This window comes from Oncorhynchus nerka, linkage group LG25 (assembly GCF_034236695.1).
Source record: "Oncorhynchus nerka isolate Pitt River linkage group LG25, Oner_Uvic_2.0, whole genome shotgun sequence".
NCBI lineage: Eukaryota > Metazoa > Chordata > Actinopteri > Salmoniformes > Salmonidae > Oncorhynchus > Oncorhynchus nerka.
The window spans coordinates 33,661,774-33,677,098 of record NC_088420.1 but is presented as its reverse complement, the minus strand read 5'-3'; the positions used below and the strand labels follow the sequence as shown (position 1 = coordinate 33,677,098).

Genomic DNA, 15,325 nt, shown 5'->3' with positions numbered 1-15,325 from the left:
CCTTGGGCCTTTTCGGAACGGGTCCTACTGTCCTTGGGTCTATTCAGAATGGGTCTCTTTAATTTAAAAAAAATAATTCATGCATATTGATTCGGGTGGGAAAGCCACAGGTCCTTTCCGGATCACCTGTGAAGACCTCTAGTGTGTAGGCTTATGTGTTTTATGGTTGCATAGCTTTGAAATGTTTGTCTCAAGAGGTTTCATTTGGCTCTGGAGCACAGGCGGCAGTGGCACCTTAATTGGTGAGGATGGGCTCATAGTAATGACTGGAACAGAATTAATGGAATGGTATTGAACACATCAAACACATGGTGTCCATGTGTTTGATACTATTCCATTCACTAAATTCCAGACATTATTATGAGCCGTTGCAAGGCTGCTCACTGCAAGGCTGTGCAAGGCAATTCACTGCAAGGCTGCTCACTGCAAGGCTGTGCAAGGCTGCTCACTGCAAGGCTGTGCAAGGCTGCTCACTGCAAGGCTGTGCAGGGCTGCACACTGCAAGGCTGTGCAAGGCTGCTCACTGCAAGGCTGTGCAAGGCTGCTCACTGCAAGGCTGTGCAAGGCTGCTCACTGCAAGGCTTTTCACTGTCTCTTTGTGACCTGCATTATGTTTTAACATAGATGTTAAGTTCCCTATATAGGAGACTTTGAGTGGTTCTGGACCGGTTGCGACGGATATTTCTGTGTACAGCGCCCTCTGTGAACGTCCCAACATCAATTGCTTTAGATTCCCTAAAAGCGTAGGTTGTCCCGACTCATATGCACTATTCTTGCAAGCGCAGCTGTGAGGTTCACGAACGCAGGGAATCGTCTCTTTGAATAGTGAGCGGCACGTCACATTTTCTGTCCTATCCAGACAAAAGAACGATTTCCTGTGCCTGTGAATCTCGTAGCTGCAATAGCGCATATGAAACGGGAGACTAGCTGATGCAACAATATCAGTTTCATCTGTAAACAACTGTAAAAAAAAATTTTTTTAAATGTATAAGGTTGTTTAGGAAATCTGTTCCCAAATATTCCCACAAATAAAATAAAAAGACATCTGTGATCATGTCTCAATGTAATCAAGGTATAAAATTATTATTTTCAAATACTTATGGGCTTAGTTGTGGTCAATTTGCAGTGTACAAATTATTATAATTATGTTCCGGGCACCCCGGACCATCCACTCTGACAAAAATGTAGTTGCCTACCCATGCTTTACCAAGAGTAATTCACGGGATACATACATTCTTGAACAAAATACAACAAGAAGAAATGTATTTGTTTTGTACTTGTTCCAAAGGGGATTTCAGACGCAATTAAGGGAAATACTATGGACGTTTACAAACAAGCCCATTTGGCTCTGATCATGGCCTTAATTAAGATCTATTTCATTAAACAAAAATGCCCATTAGTTCCCTAGCATAGTATTATATAGCAGTTTTGTCTTAACTGCTTTCATGAAATCAATGGAATTCTTTTTCTAGTTTAAAGTGTTTCTGATTTTCATTCTCAATTGCTTGTACTGTAACCTCCCCATGCAGAGTAAAATGCTTTCTATCACATTCATCTATCAATGCTCAGATCTAGTGGAAAGACTTGAAGTTTGTAAACATTTGAGCTGCTTCACCCACAAGATGGGTGGGAATAACCAGAGGCCATGCTAAATGTAAAGACATCCGCATGCTTCCCAGCCGAAACAGTTCAGGGAGTGAATTACAGGGAGTGAATTTAATAAATAAATGAACATGGAACAAAACAAGAAACACGAGTAGCGTACAGACATGAAAGAGATCAACAGAAACAATAACGCCTGAGGAAAGAACCAAAGGGAATGACAGATATAGGGGAGGTAATCAGGAAGGTGATGGATTTAGGTGAGTGTCATGAGGCACAGGTGCGCGTAACGATGGTGACAGGTGTGCGTAATAATGAGTAAACTGGCGACAACGAGCACCAGAGAGGGGGAGCGGGAGTAGACGTGACATCGTGCATATATTAAGACAACATTTTGTGAATTTTTAGTTTGTTTTGGACTTTGGTGAGGGATATTTTGGCTGTTCGGGCTCAGTAGTGATTGTTCAATAAAGTCTTTGTTGTCGTTCAGTGAGAGACGACTCGTTTTCATGCAAAAAATGTCATTAAGAAATACTGCACCAAACATCTTAGTTAGATGTCAAATTGTGCAACTAAATTAATGACAGATTTCTTGAGTTATTTTACATTAATTCTGACTATTTTGACGAAGTGTATACCGGCTACGGCGTCTCAAAATGGACAAACGGTACTATTACCATTTGTTTCTAATTTTTCAAGCAAAGGTCTTTTAAGGGAGTAGGTGAGCACATTCGTTCGGTTCGGCTAGGTGCCAGCCGAACTGAAGCATGCTTACACCTTTACAAGCTTGTCAGTGGCCTAGTGGGGTATCTCCTAAATAAACCATGCAAAATCACACCTCTCCATATGGCCACACCACATTCATCATCCCACAGAGTTCAACCGGTAGTCCTCAGAACTCTGGGCAAAAGCAAGAAAGACAAAGAGAGCGAGAGATAGAGAAATGTAATAGGTAGAAATGAGGCCTATTCACTTGACGTCAGGAACGGGGGAAAGGAACACTTACTTTTCACGTAGAGAGAGAAAGAGACTATATCACTAAGTCAATAGTACAACATGTATCACATATAGGCCTCCTAGATTACTCTACGATCAATCACTTTGGCTCTAGTCTAGTACAGTATGTTGTCTATTTCTCCAACCAGCTGTAACAACAACTGCTGATCTGAAGCCATCTCTTACTGGGATTGGATAGCCTACAAGTCAAATCCAGTGAAACAGTAATTTATGCACCAAATCATTACTGGTAGCTTCACCATGGTGTTCTACAGTAAGTAGATGTCTTAAAAAATACTACATGGAACAAACTATGCTCAAAATAGAACCTGAGTTGTAACATTTTTATAATAACAGGAGAGTTAGCACAGTAAGCAGATATACCAATGAAATTGTTTATGCAGTCAGACAGACTTTTTTAGGAGAAACTGTAGCATCTTGTTATACATGCTAACTGGCCTGTTGTGCATCAAATGAATACTGTGCAGGCACTGTTTCAAGTGTTTCCTTAGAAACAGCGAGTGTTGTCTCCTCATAGCAACAACACCATCCTTGCTTTCACCACAGGAAACCTCATAGAGGAAACTCAGTTAGTGAAATCACCTTCCAGGAGATGACGGTTAGGGTGAGTCTACAACTACTCACAGGCTAAAAGTTTCCACCTCTCTTAAACCTGTATATAGCCATACTATTACATTTGAAATCTCTCTATTCCGTTGGAACTTTTGTGAGCGTAATATTTACTGTTTATTTTTGATTGTTTATTTAACTTTTTTTTAATGATCTATTTCACTTGCTTTGGCAATTTTTAGACATATGTTTCCCATGCCAATAAAGCCCTTTGAATAAAGCCCTGAGAAAGAGAAGTAGATGGGGGCTGCCTGCATGTCCTCTGTTGCAGAGGAGTAGGCTCATGTGGTGCACCTTCTTGCATGGAGAGAGGAACAGGGCGTGTTTTTGCTCATCCTCAGAGATTTTTTTCTGACAGGTCAAAAAAATAAAACCTCTCCTAGACCTGAGTATCTGGCCATCTCATGTCTTCCAGATAAGACTCCCTTGGAGTCCCAGATACAGTACTAAGAATATCTTCTGCTCACTGCTATTTCCCTCATCTGGAACGGTTAAACCAGCAGGATGACAATAACATCTTCTCAATACAAGGTATTAAAACTGTCAGATGCACAGAACGCGTGGTCCTTGATAGGTTGAAATATGTTAGGTTCATGACATGTACTGTGCACCAGATGTAGGATAGTTGAGTGTGATTACCAAGGTGACTGTACTGTGCACCAGATGTAGGATAGTTGAGTGTGATTACCAAGGTGACTGTACTGTGTTTCTGTAAGCACTCAGAGGCGGAGAGTTTGATGGAAACTTTTAGCCTGTGAGTGGTTGTGGTCTAACCGTCATCCCCTGGAAGGTGATTTCCCTAACTCAGTTTCCTCTATGAGGTTTTCTGTGGTGAGAGCAATGATGGTGTTGTTGCTATGAGACAACATTCTCTGTTTTTAAGGAAACGCTTGAAACAGCACATGCACAGCATTCATTTGAATTTTTTATCCTAAAAAAGTCTGTCTGACTGCATAAACAATTTCATTAGTATATCTGCTTACTGTGCTAACTCTCCTGTTATTATAAAAAATGTACAACAAAAATGTACTATTTTGAGCATAGTTTGTTCCATGTAGTATTTTTTAAGACATCCACTTACTGTAGAACACCATGGTGAAGCTACCAGTAATGATTTGGTGCATAAATTACTGTTTCACTGGATTTGACTTGTAGGCTATCCAATCCCAGTAAGAGATGGCTTCAGATCAGCAGTTGTTGTTACAGCTGGTTGGAGAAATAGACAACATACTGTACTAGACTAGAGCCAAAGTGATTGATCGTAGAGTAATCTAGGCCTATGTGTGATACATGTTGTACGATTGACTTAGTGATATAGTCACTCTGGAACAGGAAAATGATCCTGCTGTACAATAGTGTTTTAAGGATACATACATACAGTAGCTCCCACTATGCACAGACGTCAGTTCAATGTCTAGTTTTCATTTACATTTGGTTGAGTTGTCAACTAGCGTGAATTCAACGTGAAATCAACTAAAAATGTCACCATGTCATAAGATTTAGGTTCAAAGTTGGGTGAAAAAAACACAAAATTCCCATATGTTGATGACGTTTTGCAAATCCAGTTTTCCACGTTGATTCAATGTCATCACATAGATCTTTTGGGTTGAAAAGGAAACAATGTTGATTCATCCAGTTTTTGCCAAGTGTGCTGCATCTATATTTGCCTTCAACCAACAGACCAAGTTGGCCTTTACCGCCAACCTTCCAGACAACCAGGGTTTGCCTTAGGTCTCAGGAAGAAGCAATATATTTTTGTTCCAGCTTGACAACCGTAAAGCGAACACTCTAGACTCCCCTCTCTTTATCCAGAAAAAGTCACCTGATTTGTCCTGTGTTATGACAGGAACAGGGTGCAGTACTTTATTGCTGTGCATTGCCTTGCGTAAGATAAACATAGTCATTTATTGAGAGTATAACCTTATAAGCAGAAAAGTAAAACATAGCCTGTGGGATATAATGAATAGGTGGGCAGTATGGTGGTGTGGTCAGGAAGCAGGGACTCATTGTCAGTGTTCACAGGGATGTACATTATATACAACTTTGACCTGAGCCAATGTAATTAAGTGAATGATGAAACTGACTCATTCATTGGCTGCTTGAGGTGTATGCGTAACATCTGTCATGCTGACTGTAGCTGTGGTTCCTATCGGCAGCAGTGCTAAGGCCGACCCAGAGCCAGCACGGGCTAATGTCAGGTTCAACTTAATGGGTCTCCCGCTCCCTACCTCCACCACCTCACTTTGATGGAGCACAACTGCAAAGGGAGCTGGGATAGCAAGGAGTGCTACTGCTTTTGAGTATCTCTGAATCACCCTAATTAGTCAACCAGCTCGGGCCTAATGCCACACCCGCTGCTTAAGTGTTTTCAGTACTTGCTAGAGAGGATTGATTTGTGATAATCAAGAACATTTGTTTTTTGTTTGCACATTTTCTAATTTAATTCCAGGAAACACATTGCTCGATTGAAACATTTTAGGGCTTAAACCCATTATGCATATTAAAAATGTTGGGATTAAAAGACTTCTTACTATCTGTAACTTATTATTAGTAAATATTTAATTGTATTATTTGTAACAATAAAAGTTTTTAATGTGACTACTACCATGCATTAGTGGGAAAGGTGAAACACACTCTGCAAACATACTGTATCTTGTACAGACCTGATGAAAATGAACGAACCACACTTCTATCTTCTGACATTTACAGTATCTATGGTTTTTGGGCTGTGAATCGACTTGTGTTAGTTGAAGTGCTGCCTGTCTACCCACCTCCCATTGTCTGTCTGTCCGTCAGGCATTTCAAACAGCGTCTGCCAAAGCTCAGTATTATGCTAAGCAGGATTTTATTTCAGGAATGACATGACCATGGGCTTTGAGCCTCCCCAGCACAAGACCCAACTGGCCTGTGCCTGAGCCTAAGCCAGAGCAGGACTGAGGGGGATCAGCAGGAGGCTCTGGCGAGTATCAGTTGGTCCAAGAGCATCCTTCTGCTCGTACCCAAGTTATCCATATTATCCATTGCCCTGTATAGCACTGGCTCACTAACACATTCAAATGTGTTTTTATGTTCCACTTTGAATAGATCAATTTACACTAAATGAGATGTGTTGAAAGGTGAAACAGGATATTTGGAGGCCAAATAGAGCCCCCCAGGTCCTCATGAGCTCTGGCCCTTTGTCTTCCCCTGTCTGTCTGACTCCCTGTGCCAGGCTCTCACCCTCTGACAATCAGCACTTTAATGAGGATTTGTGGTCACACAGTGTTGCTCCAGCTGGCCACACTGTTAGACTCAAGCTTTTTTGGAGTAGGTTTATTTTAGTAGGTCAACTGAATCTTTTTCATGATGTATGTAGCTAGCGCAAGTATATATTTCTCTCCTTATTGTATGGCATCATCAGTGATGATGATTGTCAAGATCTGGCTAGTTAGGATCAGAGCTGATACACATATTTAAGTGTAGTTCAATTCAGCTTCCTTAAAGCTGATACATTTGTTTTGCATAATTATTTGCATAACATTAAAAAAAATCCCCTCTGAGCTTGCCTCATGCTGCCCTCTGGAAAAGGCTGTGGATTAGTGAACAAGGTGCGACACCTTGTGGTTAAATTAAGAATTGTTATATTTCACCCAGGAACTGGTGATAACTTGTTCATACCTGTGTTGTCTACTGAACTAATCTCTCCATGTCATCCCAGGGATCGTCTTTTCTACTCTGGTGTTTGGACCTGCCTGTGGTTTCCTCCTGGGGTCCCTCTGCACCAAGTTCTATGTGGACTTTGTCTTCATCGACACAAGTAAGTCACTGGGAAATACAACCATCCTCACCTCACACCAATACTGTGGAAAAAACACAAACAGAGCACAGGCTATACAAAACTGCATTCATTAAGAAGTTAAATGAACTAGCAATGCATGGAACTTCCTTCCATCTCATATTGCTCAAATAAACAGCAAACCTGGTTTTTAAAAAACAGATAAAGCAACACCTCACAGCACAACGCCTCTCCTCTATTTGACCTAGATATTGTGTGTATGTATTGATATGTAGGTTACGTGTGCCTTTAAAAAAAAGTATTTAGTTCTGTCCTTGAGCTGTTCTTGTCTATTGACATTCTGTATTATGTTATTCTGTATTATGTTTCATGTTTTGTGTGGACCTCAGGAAGAGTAGCTGCTGCTTTTGCAACAGCTAATGGGGATCCTAATAAAATACCAAATAATTAGAACTAAGTAGTGTGCTATTCAAGGTTGACCAAAATAACATTAATCTGTAAATTAATTATGGGGAAATCACTGAAATATGTGTTTGATGTTAACAATGCTTGTATGTGTTTTTTTCTGTCCCTCCACAGGTAAGCTGGACATTACCTCTGATGACCCTCGGTGGATCGGAGCCTGGTGGGGGGGCTTCCTCCTGTGTGGTGCCTTACTCTTCTTCTCATCCCTCTTCATGTTTGGCTTTCCCCAAACCCTGTCAGACCGAGAGAAGGACAGGGACGGTGGAGGGGAGAGTGAGCAGGCCATGCTCCCCTCTTCCTCTCTGCCCCTGGACTATAATGAGATGCCCAAGTCCAGCAACGGGGTGGGACGCAACAACCATGAGCCCATCAATGGTCCCACCTGCTTTCAGCAGCTCAGAGGTGAGAATTGTTTTCTGTCCCTTTATAGTACATGTAGTATTTGTGCAGTTAAATGAACAATTGTTATGCTATCGTTTATACCGTATCGCGTCACTTATTCTCCATCTCTATCCCACCATGATTTGTTTGGCTATTATGTGCCCACACATAGTTCCATACAATACTCATGTCAATGGTGGAGAATTCAGTGTAAGACCAAATAAACATAATGTAGTCCCCACAAACTATATATTAATTTAACACCTGTGCAAGAGAGTAGACACTAAATGGGAACATTTACCCCATCAATGTTGGGGTACAAATCTGAGTACCGTATATGCTTGTATGGGTGTCACCAATCAACTACATTACACGTAAAAACAGCTTCAACTAGCACCACCGATTCTATATGGCTAGCCAGTCTACCAGCTTAAAGGAACATAAGTTAGCATTTAGCAGTCTTTTTTATAATCCTGAAAAAGGACAACTTGTAAATATTATGCAGCAAAAAAAGCAATACATATTAAAATCCGATTTTAATAACCACATTGTGGGCTTGTTAGAACACATAAATCATTACGGATTTTACTAATGTTGATTTTTTTAATGCCTGCCAATGATGGTGTCCTTGGGCTTTCCCCCATAGTCTGCGTTTCATTGACCTCTTTACCGCATGTATGTTTTTTCTCAAAACCGCAATAAAGATTTTTTTTTAAACCAAGTTTCAGATGCTGTTTTGTAAAGTGTAGACCAGGGCTCTCAACCCTGTTCCTGGAGAGCTACTGTCCTGTAGGTTTTCACTCCAATCGTAATCTAGCCCACATGATTCTAATAATTAGCCAGTTGACAAGCTGAATCAGGTTAGTTACAACTGGGGTTGGAGCGAAAATCCACAGGAGGGTAGCTCTCTGGGAACAGGGTTGGAGAGCCCTGGTATAGACTATTCTCTGGTAAGCCAGAGGTAGTGTATGATTTATGCTGTCTGTTATGAGAAAATAAAGGGAATTAAATCCTCTGCTTCCACAGATACTATTTAGCTTTTTACTAAATATGAAGAAAGAGAAATATACATTCTACATGAGATTACAAAATGTTTTCAGATTTTGATATTACCCTTACTCCAGTTAAATCCAGTTTTCAAAAATATATCAGAAATAGCAAACGATAGTTAGACTTGTTAGCAGTTGTCTGTGTCCATGTGGCACTTTGAAATTAAGGATCTCTTCATCTTCTCTTCTCAGTGATCCCTAAGGTTACCAAGCACCTTCTGTCAAACCCGGTGTTCACTTGCATCACGCTGGCAGCCTGTATGGAGATCGGTGTGGTGGCTGGCTTCGCTGCCTTCCTGGGGAAGTACTTGGAGCAGCAGTTTAACCTCACCACCTCCTCAGCTAATCAACTACTAGGTTAGGGCCAGTGGCAAGCACATGCATGACACACACAAATACACACAGCCACAGACCCCCTGGTGCAACACAGTACACAGGGAGCAGTACAGTGAGAAGCATCAGTACAGTATATGAGAAGGTGATAAGGTTAACATATGGCGGTATTAACTCTCTTCAGGAATGACTGCCATCCCCTGTGCTTGTCTGGGGATATTCCTGGGGGGGCTTCTGGTCAAAAAGCTGAACCTCTCAGCGCTGGGGGCCATTCGCATGGCCATGCTGGTCAACCTGATCTCCACCGCCTGCTACGTCTCCTTCCTCTTCCTTGGCTGTGACACAGGGCCTGTCGCTGGGGTGACCGTCGCCTATGGCAACGAGTAAGAACAGCCTGTACCTACACCACTGGTTTAGCATATGTAATAGCAGTGCTTCTCTTGGGGGAAGGGGGTTTGATGAAAGTAGGAACAAGGTCAGCCACACACTGACTACAGAAACATTAGTCAATATACAAGTTACTTAAAATCTGTTTGGAAATAGCGCTTTCACTGATTTCTGAGATAATAGCTGAGATAGTAGCTTATACTGTCTAGTTCCACAGAAATGTGATTTCCACCATTTAAAACATGCTCAATTAGATACATAGTAGCTACAGAAACTTTCAGAAACATTTATGTGCTTTTTATTCCTTTCTGATATGTACACAGCATAGTCTAAACAGCTTTCTCTATCTCTTTCGCTCTCGCGCTCTCCAGGACACTGCGGGTGGGCGAGAAGCCAGAGGTCCCCTGCATGAGTAACTGTAACTGCTACACCTCATCAGTCAGCCCAGTATGCGGCTCCAACGGAGTCACCTACCTGTCCTCCTGCTTCGCAGGCTGCACTACAACAGTAAGTACAGGCATCTACCCTGGAAGGCTTTCACCCTCATCTGAGCGTTTGAATAATAGAATACACAAGGTGTGATTTAGAAATGTGATTGTGCATCAGTAGTTTTTCTCTTGTTATGTCAGTCACGGACAGTCACTCAATTAGCCATGTTAGCTAACCATTTTTAGATCGGTAAGTTAGTCTTGCCAGTTATCTAAACCTGTAGTCATTATGACCAAACACCGACCGGGCCCTATTGATTTTGTTAGTCACTCTCACTCAGATATCATATTAACATGGCATAAGTCATGGCAAAATGTGTAGAGTTGCAGGAGATTAGCTTTAAAACTGCAAACATGTCTCCACTTCATGGTAAAATGGATACAATTGGAGGAAATTAGCTACAAAGCTGAAGGAAAATTATCTCTGCCCCATGTCAAAATCAGTAGAATTGCATGAGATTTTGGTGTAAAATTGCCCAATTTCTCTCCACCCCATGACAAAATGCATACAACTGCAACACTGTTTCTATGCCTCATGGCAAAATTGCAGTAAATTTACTTACAAACACTAAACAATTGGCCAACCAAATCTTGCTTAGTGCACCCAAAAGGCTAGGGCTAACCCTGGCTACTGGTATAATGCATTTAGGTAAGAGAGTTAAGTAGTTTATCTGCACAAATACAGTACCAGTCAAAAGTTTAGACACACTTTATTTTACTATTTTCTACATTGTAGAATAATAGTGAAGACATCAAAACTATGAAATAACACATATGGAATCATGTAACAAAAAAAGTGTTCAACAAATCTAAATATATTTTATATGTGAGATTCTTCAAATAGCCACCCTTTGCCTTGATGACAGTTTTGCACACTCTTGGCATTCTCTCAACCAGCTTCTCTTGGAATGCGTTTCCAACAGTCTTCAAGGAGTTCCCACATATGCTGAGCACTTGTTGACTGCTTTTCCTTCACTCTGCGGTCCAACTCATCCCAAACCATCTCAATTGGGTTGAGGTCTGGTGATTGTGGAGGCCAGGTCTTCTGATGGAGCACTCCATCACTCTCCTTCTTGGTCAAATAGCCCTTACACAGCCTGGAGGTGTGTTGGTAATTTTCCTGTTGAAAAACAAATGATAGTCCCACTAAGCGCAAACCAGATGGAATGGCATATTACTGCAGAATGCTTGGTAGCCATGCTGGTTAAGTGTGCCTTGAAATGTAAATAAATCACAGACAGTGTCACCAGCAAAGCACACACACACCATCACACCTCCTCCTCCATGCTTCTCGGTGGGAACCACACATGCAGAGATAATCCGTTCACCTACTCTGCATCTCAAAAAGACACAGCGGTTCTAAAATTTGGACTCATCCGACCAAAGCATAGATTTCCGCCGGTCTAATGTCCATTGCTCGTGTTTCTTGGCCCAAGCAAGTCTCTTCTTATTATTGGTGTCCTTTAGTAGTGGTTTCTATGCAGCAATTTGACCATGAAAGCCTTATTCACGCAGTCTCCTCTGAACAGTTGACGTTGAGATGTGTCTGTTACTTGAACTCTGTAAAGCATTTATTTGGGCTGCAATCTGAAGTGCAGTTAACTCTAATGAAGGTATCCTCTGCAACAGAGGTAACTCTGGGTCTTCTTTTCCTGTGGCGGTCCTTATGAGAGCAAGTTTCATCATAATGCTTGATCTTTTTTGCGACTGCACTTGAAGAAACTTTCAAAGTTCTTGAAATGTTTAAAATTGACTGACCTTCATGTCTCAAAGTAATGATGGACTGTCGTTTCTCTTTGCTTATTTGAGCTTTTATTTCCATGATATGGACTTGGTAATTTACCAAATAGGGCTATCTTCTGTACACCACCCTTACCTTGTCACAACACAACTGATTGGCTCAAACGCATTAGGAGGGAAAGAAATTCCACAAATAAACTTTATCGAGGCACACTTGTTAATTGAAATACATTCCAGGTGACTACCTCATGAAGCTGGTTGAGCGAATGACAAGCGTGTGCAAAGCTGTCATCAAGGGAAAGAGTGGCTAATTTGAAGAATCTCAAATATAACTTATATTTTGATATGATTAACATCCACAATGTAGAAAATTGCAAAAAATACAAATTCAAAAAAACCTTGAATGAGTAGGTGGGTCCAAACTTTTGACTGGTACTGTAGATTGGTTGCACAATCAGTTGACTGCATGTGTGGGGAAGGATGTGGGTACACAGACCCGTGAGCCACTGAGGTCCCTTATGAGTTCAGATCTTTTGTGGTCCCCACCCCTATCAAAGTGGCCCATCCCTGGGCTATATGGTCTTCATTGTTACACCTTGCTCTGTAGTCAGATGCTTATCCATGTGCAGTGAACCGAAGCCCCAAAAACCTACCTATAGAGAGATGGGAGACTGTTTTGTTGTCTCTTTGTTAATCTGGCTTTTTGTCACATAATTTAAGACAGTAATACTAACGCAGATGCATCTATTCTCCTGTCTTCAGAATCTGACAGGGTGTACATGTATATCCAATGACAGCGAGATGGCCACAGCTGTCCCAGGGAAGTGTCCCAGTCCAGGCTGCCAGGAGGCCTTCCTCACCTTCCTCTGTGTCATCTGTGCCTGCTGCATGATCGGCTCCATGGCTCAAACACCCTCCGTCATCATCCTCATCAGGTAACCCCACTGGCACTCACCTTACCACCGTGCTATAACTTTCCCAGTAGAACCCAGTCAACCTGTAGAGAAGGTTTACATTACTCAGAGACAGCTCTCTCTTTTCTGTGTGTAACAAATACTGTTGTCTCTTCTTCCTAGGACTGTGAGCCCTGAGCTGAAATCATATGCTCTTGGAGTTTTGTTTCTCTTACTGCGACTACTTGGTAAGTTACAGTACTGTTAGACTTGTATCTGATCTAGTCAGGTTGCACTATTACATTATTTTGTTTATAAATCAAACATACTGAGCTTTCAGATGCTATAGTATTGATTTCTCTACGCACCTGTACTGTAGGATTCATCCCCCCTCCTCTGATCTTTGGTGCTGGGATTGACTCAACATGCCTTTTCTGGAGTACAGAGTGTGGGGATAAGGGAGCCTGCCTGCTGTACGACAATATCGCCTACAGACATCTGTATGTGAGCCTGGCCATTGGTCTTAAGGTCACCGCCTTCATTCTGTACACCACTACTTGGTACTGTTTACGCAAGAACTATAAGAAATACATAAAAAATCACGAGGGCTATACAACACCAACCGAACTGTTCCCCTCCAGTCTCACAATGGACAACATGAAGGATGGGAGTCAGAACCCAAACAGGACAAAGTTTATATACAACCTAGAGGACCATGAGTGGTGCGAAAATATGGAGTCGGTTTTATAGTTTCTGAACCATCAAGAGGACTATCTGCTACCTTCATAATTCTCTTGAAGGATTATCGTCTTTCTGTCTTTCTTTATTTATTAAATGATAGAACATTTTTTATCTGAAGTCCTATTCAGGCTCTGGAAGACTGTTGCTGCTCTCTTCTCCAAATTGGTAACTTTTGATAGAGGCCATTTTGTTTGTAGAGGTGTTATCAGCGAGGATGTCGTCCAGTGCCAGTGAACTCTGTTGTGATTGTTATTAGAAGACAACTACTGTCTGGTTCTGTCCTGCTCATAGCTGATTAGATGGTCAATATTATACTACTGTGGGCGCCATACTCGCTTGAGTATAACATGGATCCAGTCAGTGAAAATGACAGGTCCTGTTCGGTCAGTATTACTATGTGTTACATCTCGTTCCGCCAGGGAACTAATATATAAGTGTAAATGATTCGGTGTTGTGTAATTTACGTTTTACTTTGATGAAACGAACAGAGCACTTTCTCATGTACTCTATATAGTAGAGGAAGTAGAACGCTTATATAGGATGATAGTCTGAAGTTACTGTATGCTTTCAGTGTCAGAATGCAGTTCAGAGGAGGTAGCTGAAATGGTGTTAATGTCAGCATACATTGTACAAAAACAGTACTCTTGCTGGAACAGAAACACTGTTTTTGACTATGAACATAGAATACAGTTTGTCTTTCTATGGGTTATCTTATATTATTCATATCCATTTCTATCATTGTGAAAGAGATACTGTATGTCTTTTTGCAGACTCATTTCTGAAGGGTCTTCAAGTTGTAAACATTTCTTTGCTTTTTATTTGCCTAGTTTATTAAACCCTAATATTTTTTAACATGAGGGATTACTAGATAAGAATAGGTTTTGGACCATAGTGGGAAAAGCAAAGATTGGAAAATCAACAAGTATTTTTGTGTGTGTTATAATGACATACCATATCTCTTCAAGCTAAACCATGAATATTAAAGTTTATATATTTGTACTTGTGAGGTTCAGAATATTTAATTAGAGTTAACTAAACTGAGATGATAATATAATAATTTGATATTTAATTATTAAGACATTTTTAGTTGGAATCACATATCAGATGGGAGCCAATGTCATAACCAGAAAGGAATAAGAAACAAAACAATGAACAAGATCAAAGCAAACTAAAACAGGGCTTTTCATAGGGCAGAGTAACACTGCTTGTTGCTTTAGGCATGCAGAATCTACATGTGAAGTCTCACAAAAGGTACTTGGAGTCATTTACATGCAATGGCTGATAATCCTACAAGGTAATAGGCGTTCTTATTTTGTTATCCCTTGACATATTTATTTGAAAACCCTCAAGGCTTGATGGCACATCTAACTTCTTATTTTCCATTTTCTCTACAGTTAAAGTTTTGGCATTGTCCCTTTTCTTACACTTTTTTGTATGGCAATATATCGTTTATTTTACTCTGGAAATAAAATATTTTTCAGAAAATAAACCAGACATGGTGTCATTTTCACTTTATTTCATTACAGAGAAAATGTATGTACTGACATGCACTGTATGCGTAGACAGAGAAATGAATGATCTGTATATTTAATATGTGTCTAAAGCACTCAGCAATCAGCCCTCTTTATTCTGATGTCCAGGTCCTAAAGTGATTAAAATACAGGTGTAGCGATTGATTTCAGTTTGTCAGAATATATTTAAATAGCTTCCCAGAGCATATTTATGACCTATTGGTACTTTGTACTTGATGTATGCTGAGTGTCTTTTGAAAATGTGAATGGACAACTGCACAGTGCTTTCATCTGGTCAGCTTGGTAAGTAGATTAGAGTTATTATTGATATGGC

General features: G+C 40.8%; 1 protein-coding gene across 1 annotated transcript in view; it reads left to right on the top strand.

The window, feature by feature from the left end:
• The window catches only part of LOC115109410 (solute carrier organic anion transporter family member 3A1-like), a 52,637-nt gene extending 37,663 nt beyond the window's left edge, over positions 1-14,974 (top strand). Inside the window, exons 3-10 of the mRNA XM_029634264.2 lie at positions 6,926-7,024; positions 7,583-7,870; positions 9,091-9,255; positions 9,416-9,614; positions 9,990-10,125; positions 12,609-12,781; positions 12,923-12,987; positions 13,119-14,974. Of these exons, the coding sequence (XP_029490124.1) occupies positions 6,926-7,024; positions 7,583-7,870; positions 9,091-9,255; positions 9,416-9,614; positions 9,990-10,125; positions 12,609-12,781; positions 12,923-12,987; positions 13,119-13,489 (1,496 nt within the window). The 3' untranslated portion in view covers positions 13,490-14,974. The remainder of the gene's footprint in view (positions 1-6,925; positions 7,025-7,582; positions 7,871-9,090; positions 9,256-9,415; positions 9,615-9,989; positions 10,126-12,608; positions 12,782-12,922; positions 12,988-13,118) is intronic.
• The last annotated feature ends 351 nt before the right edge of the window (positions 14,975-15,325 follow it).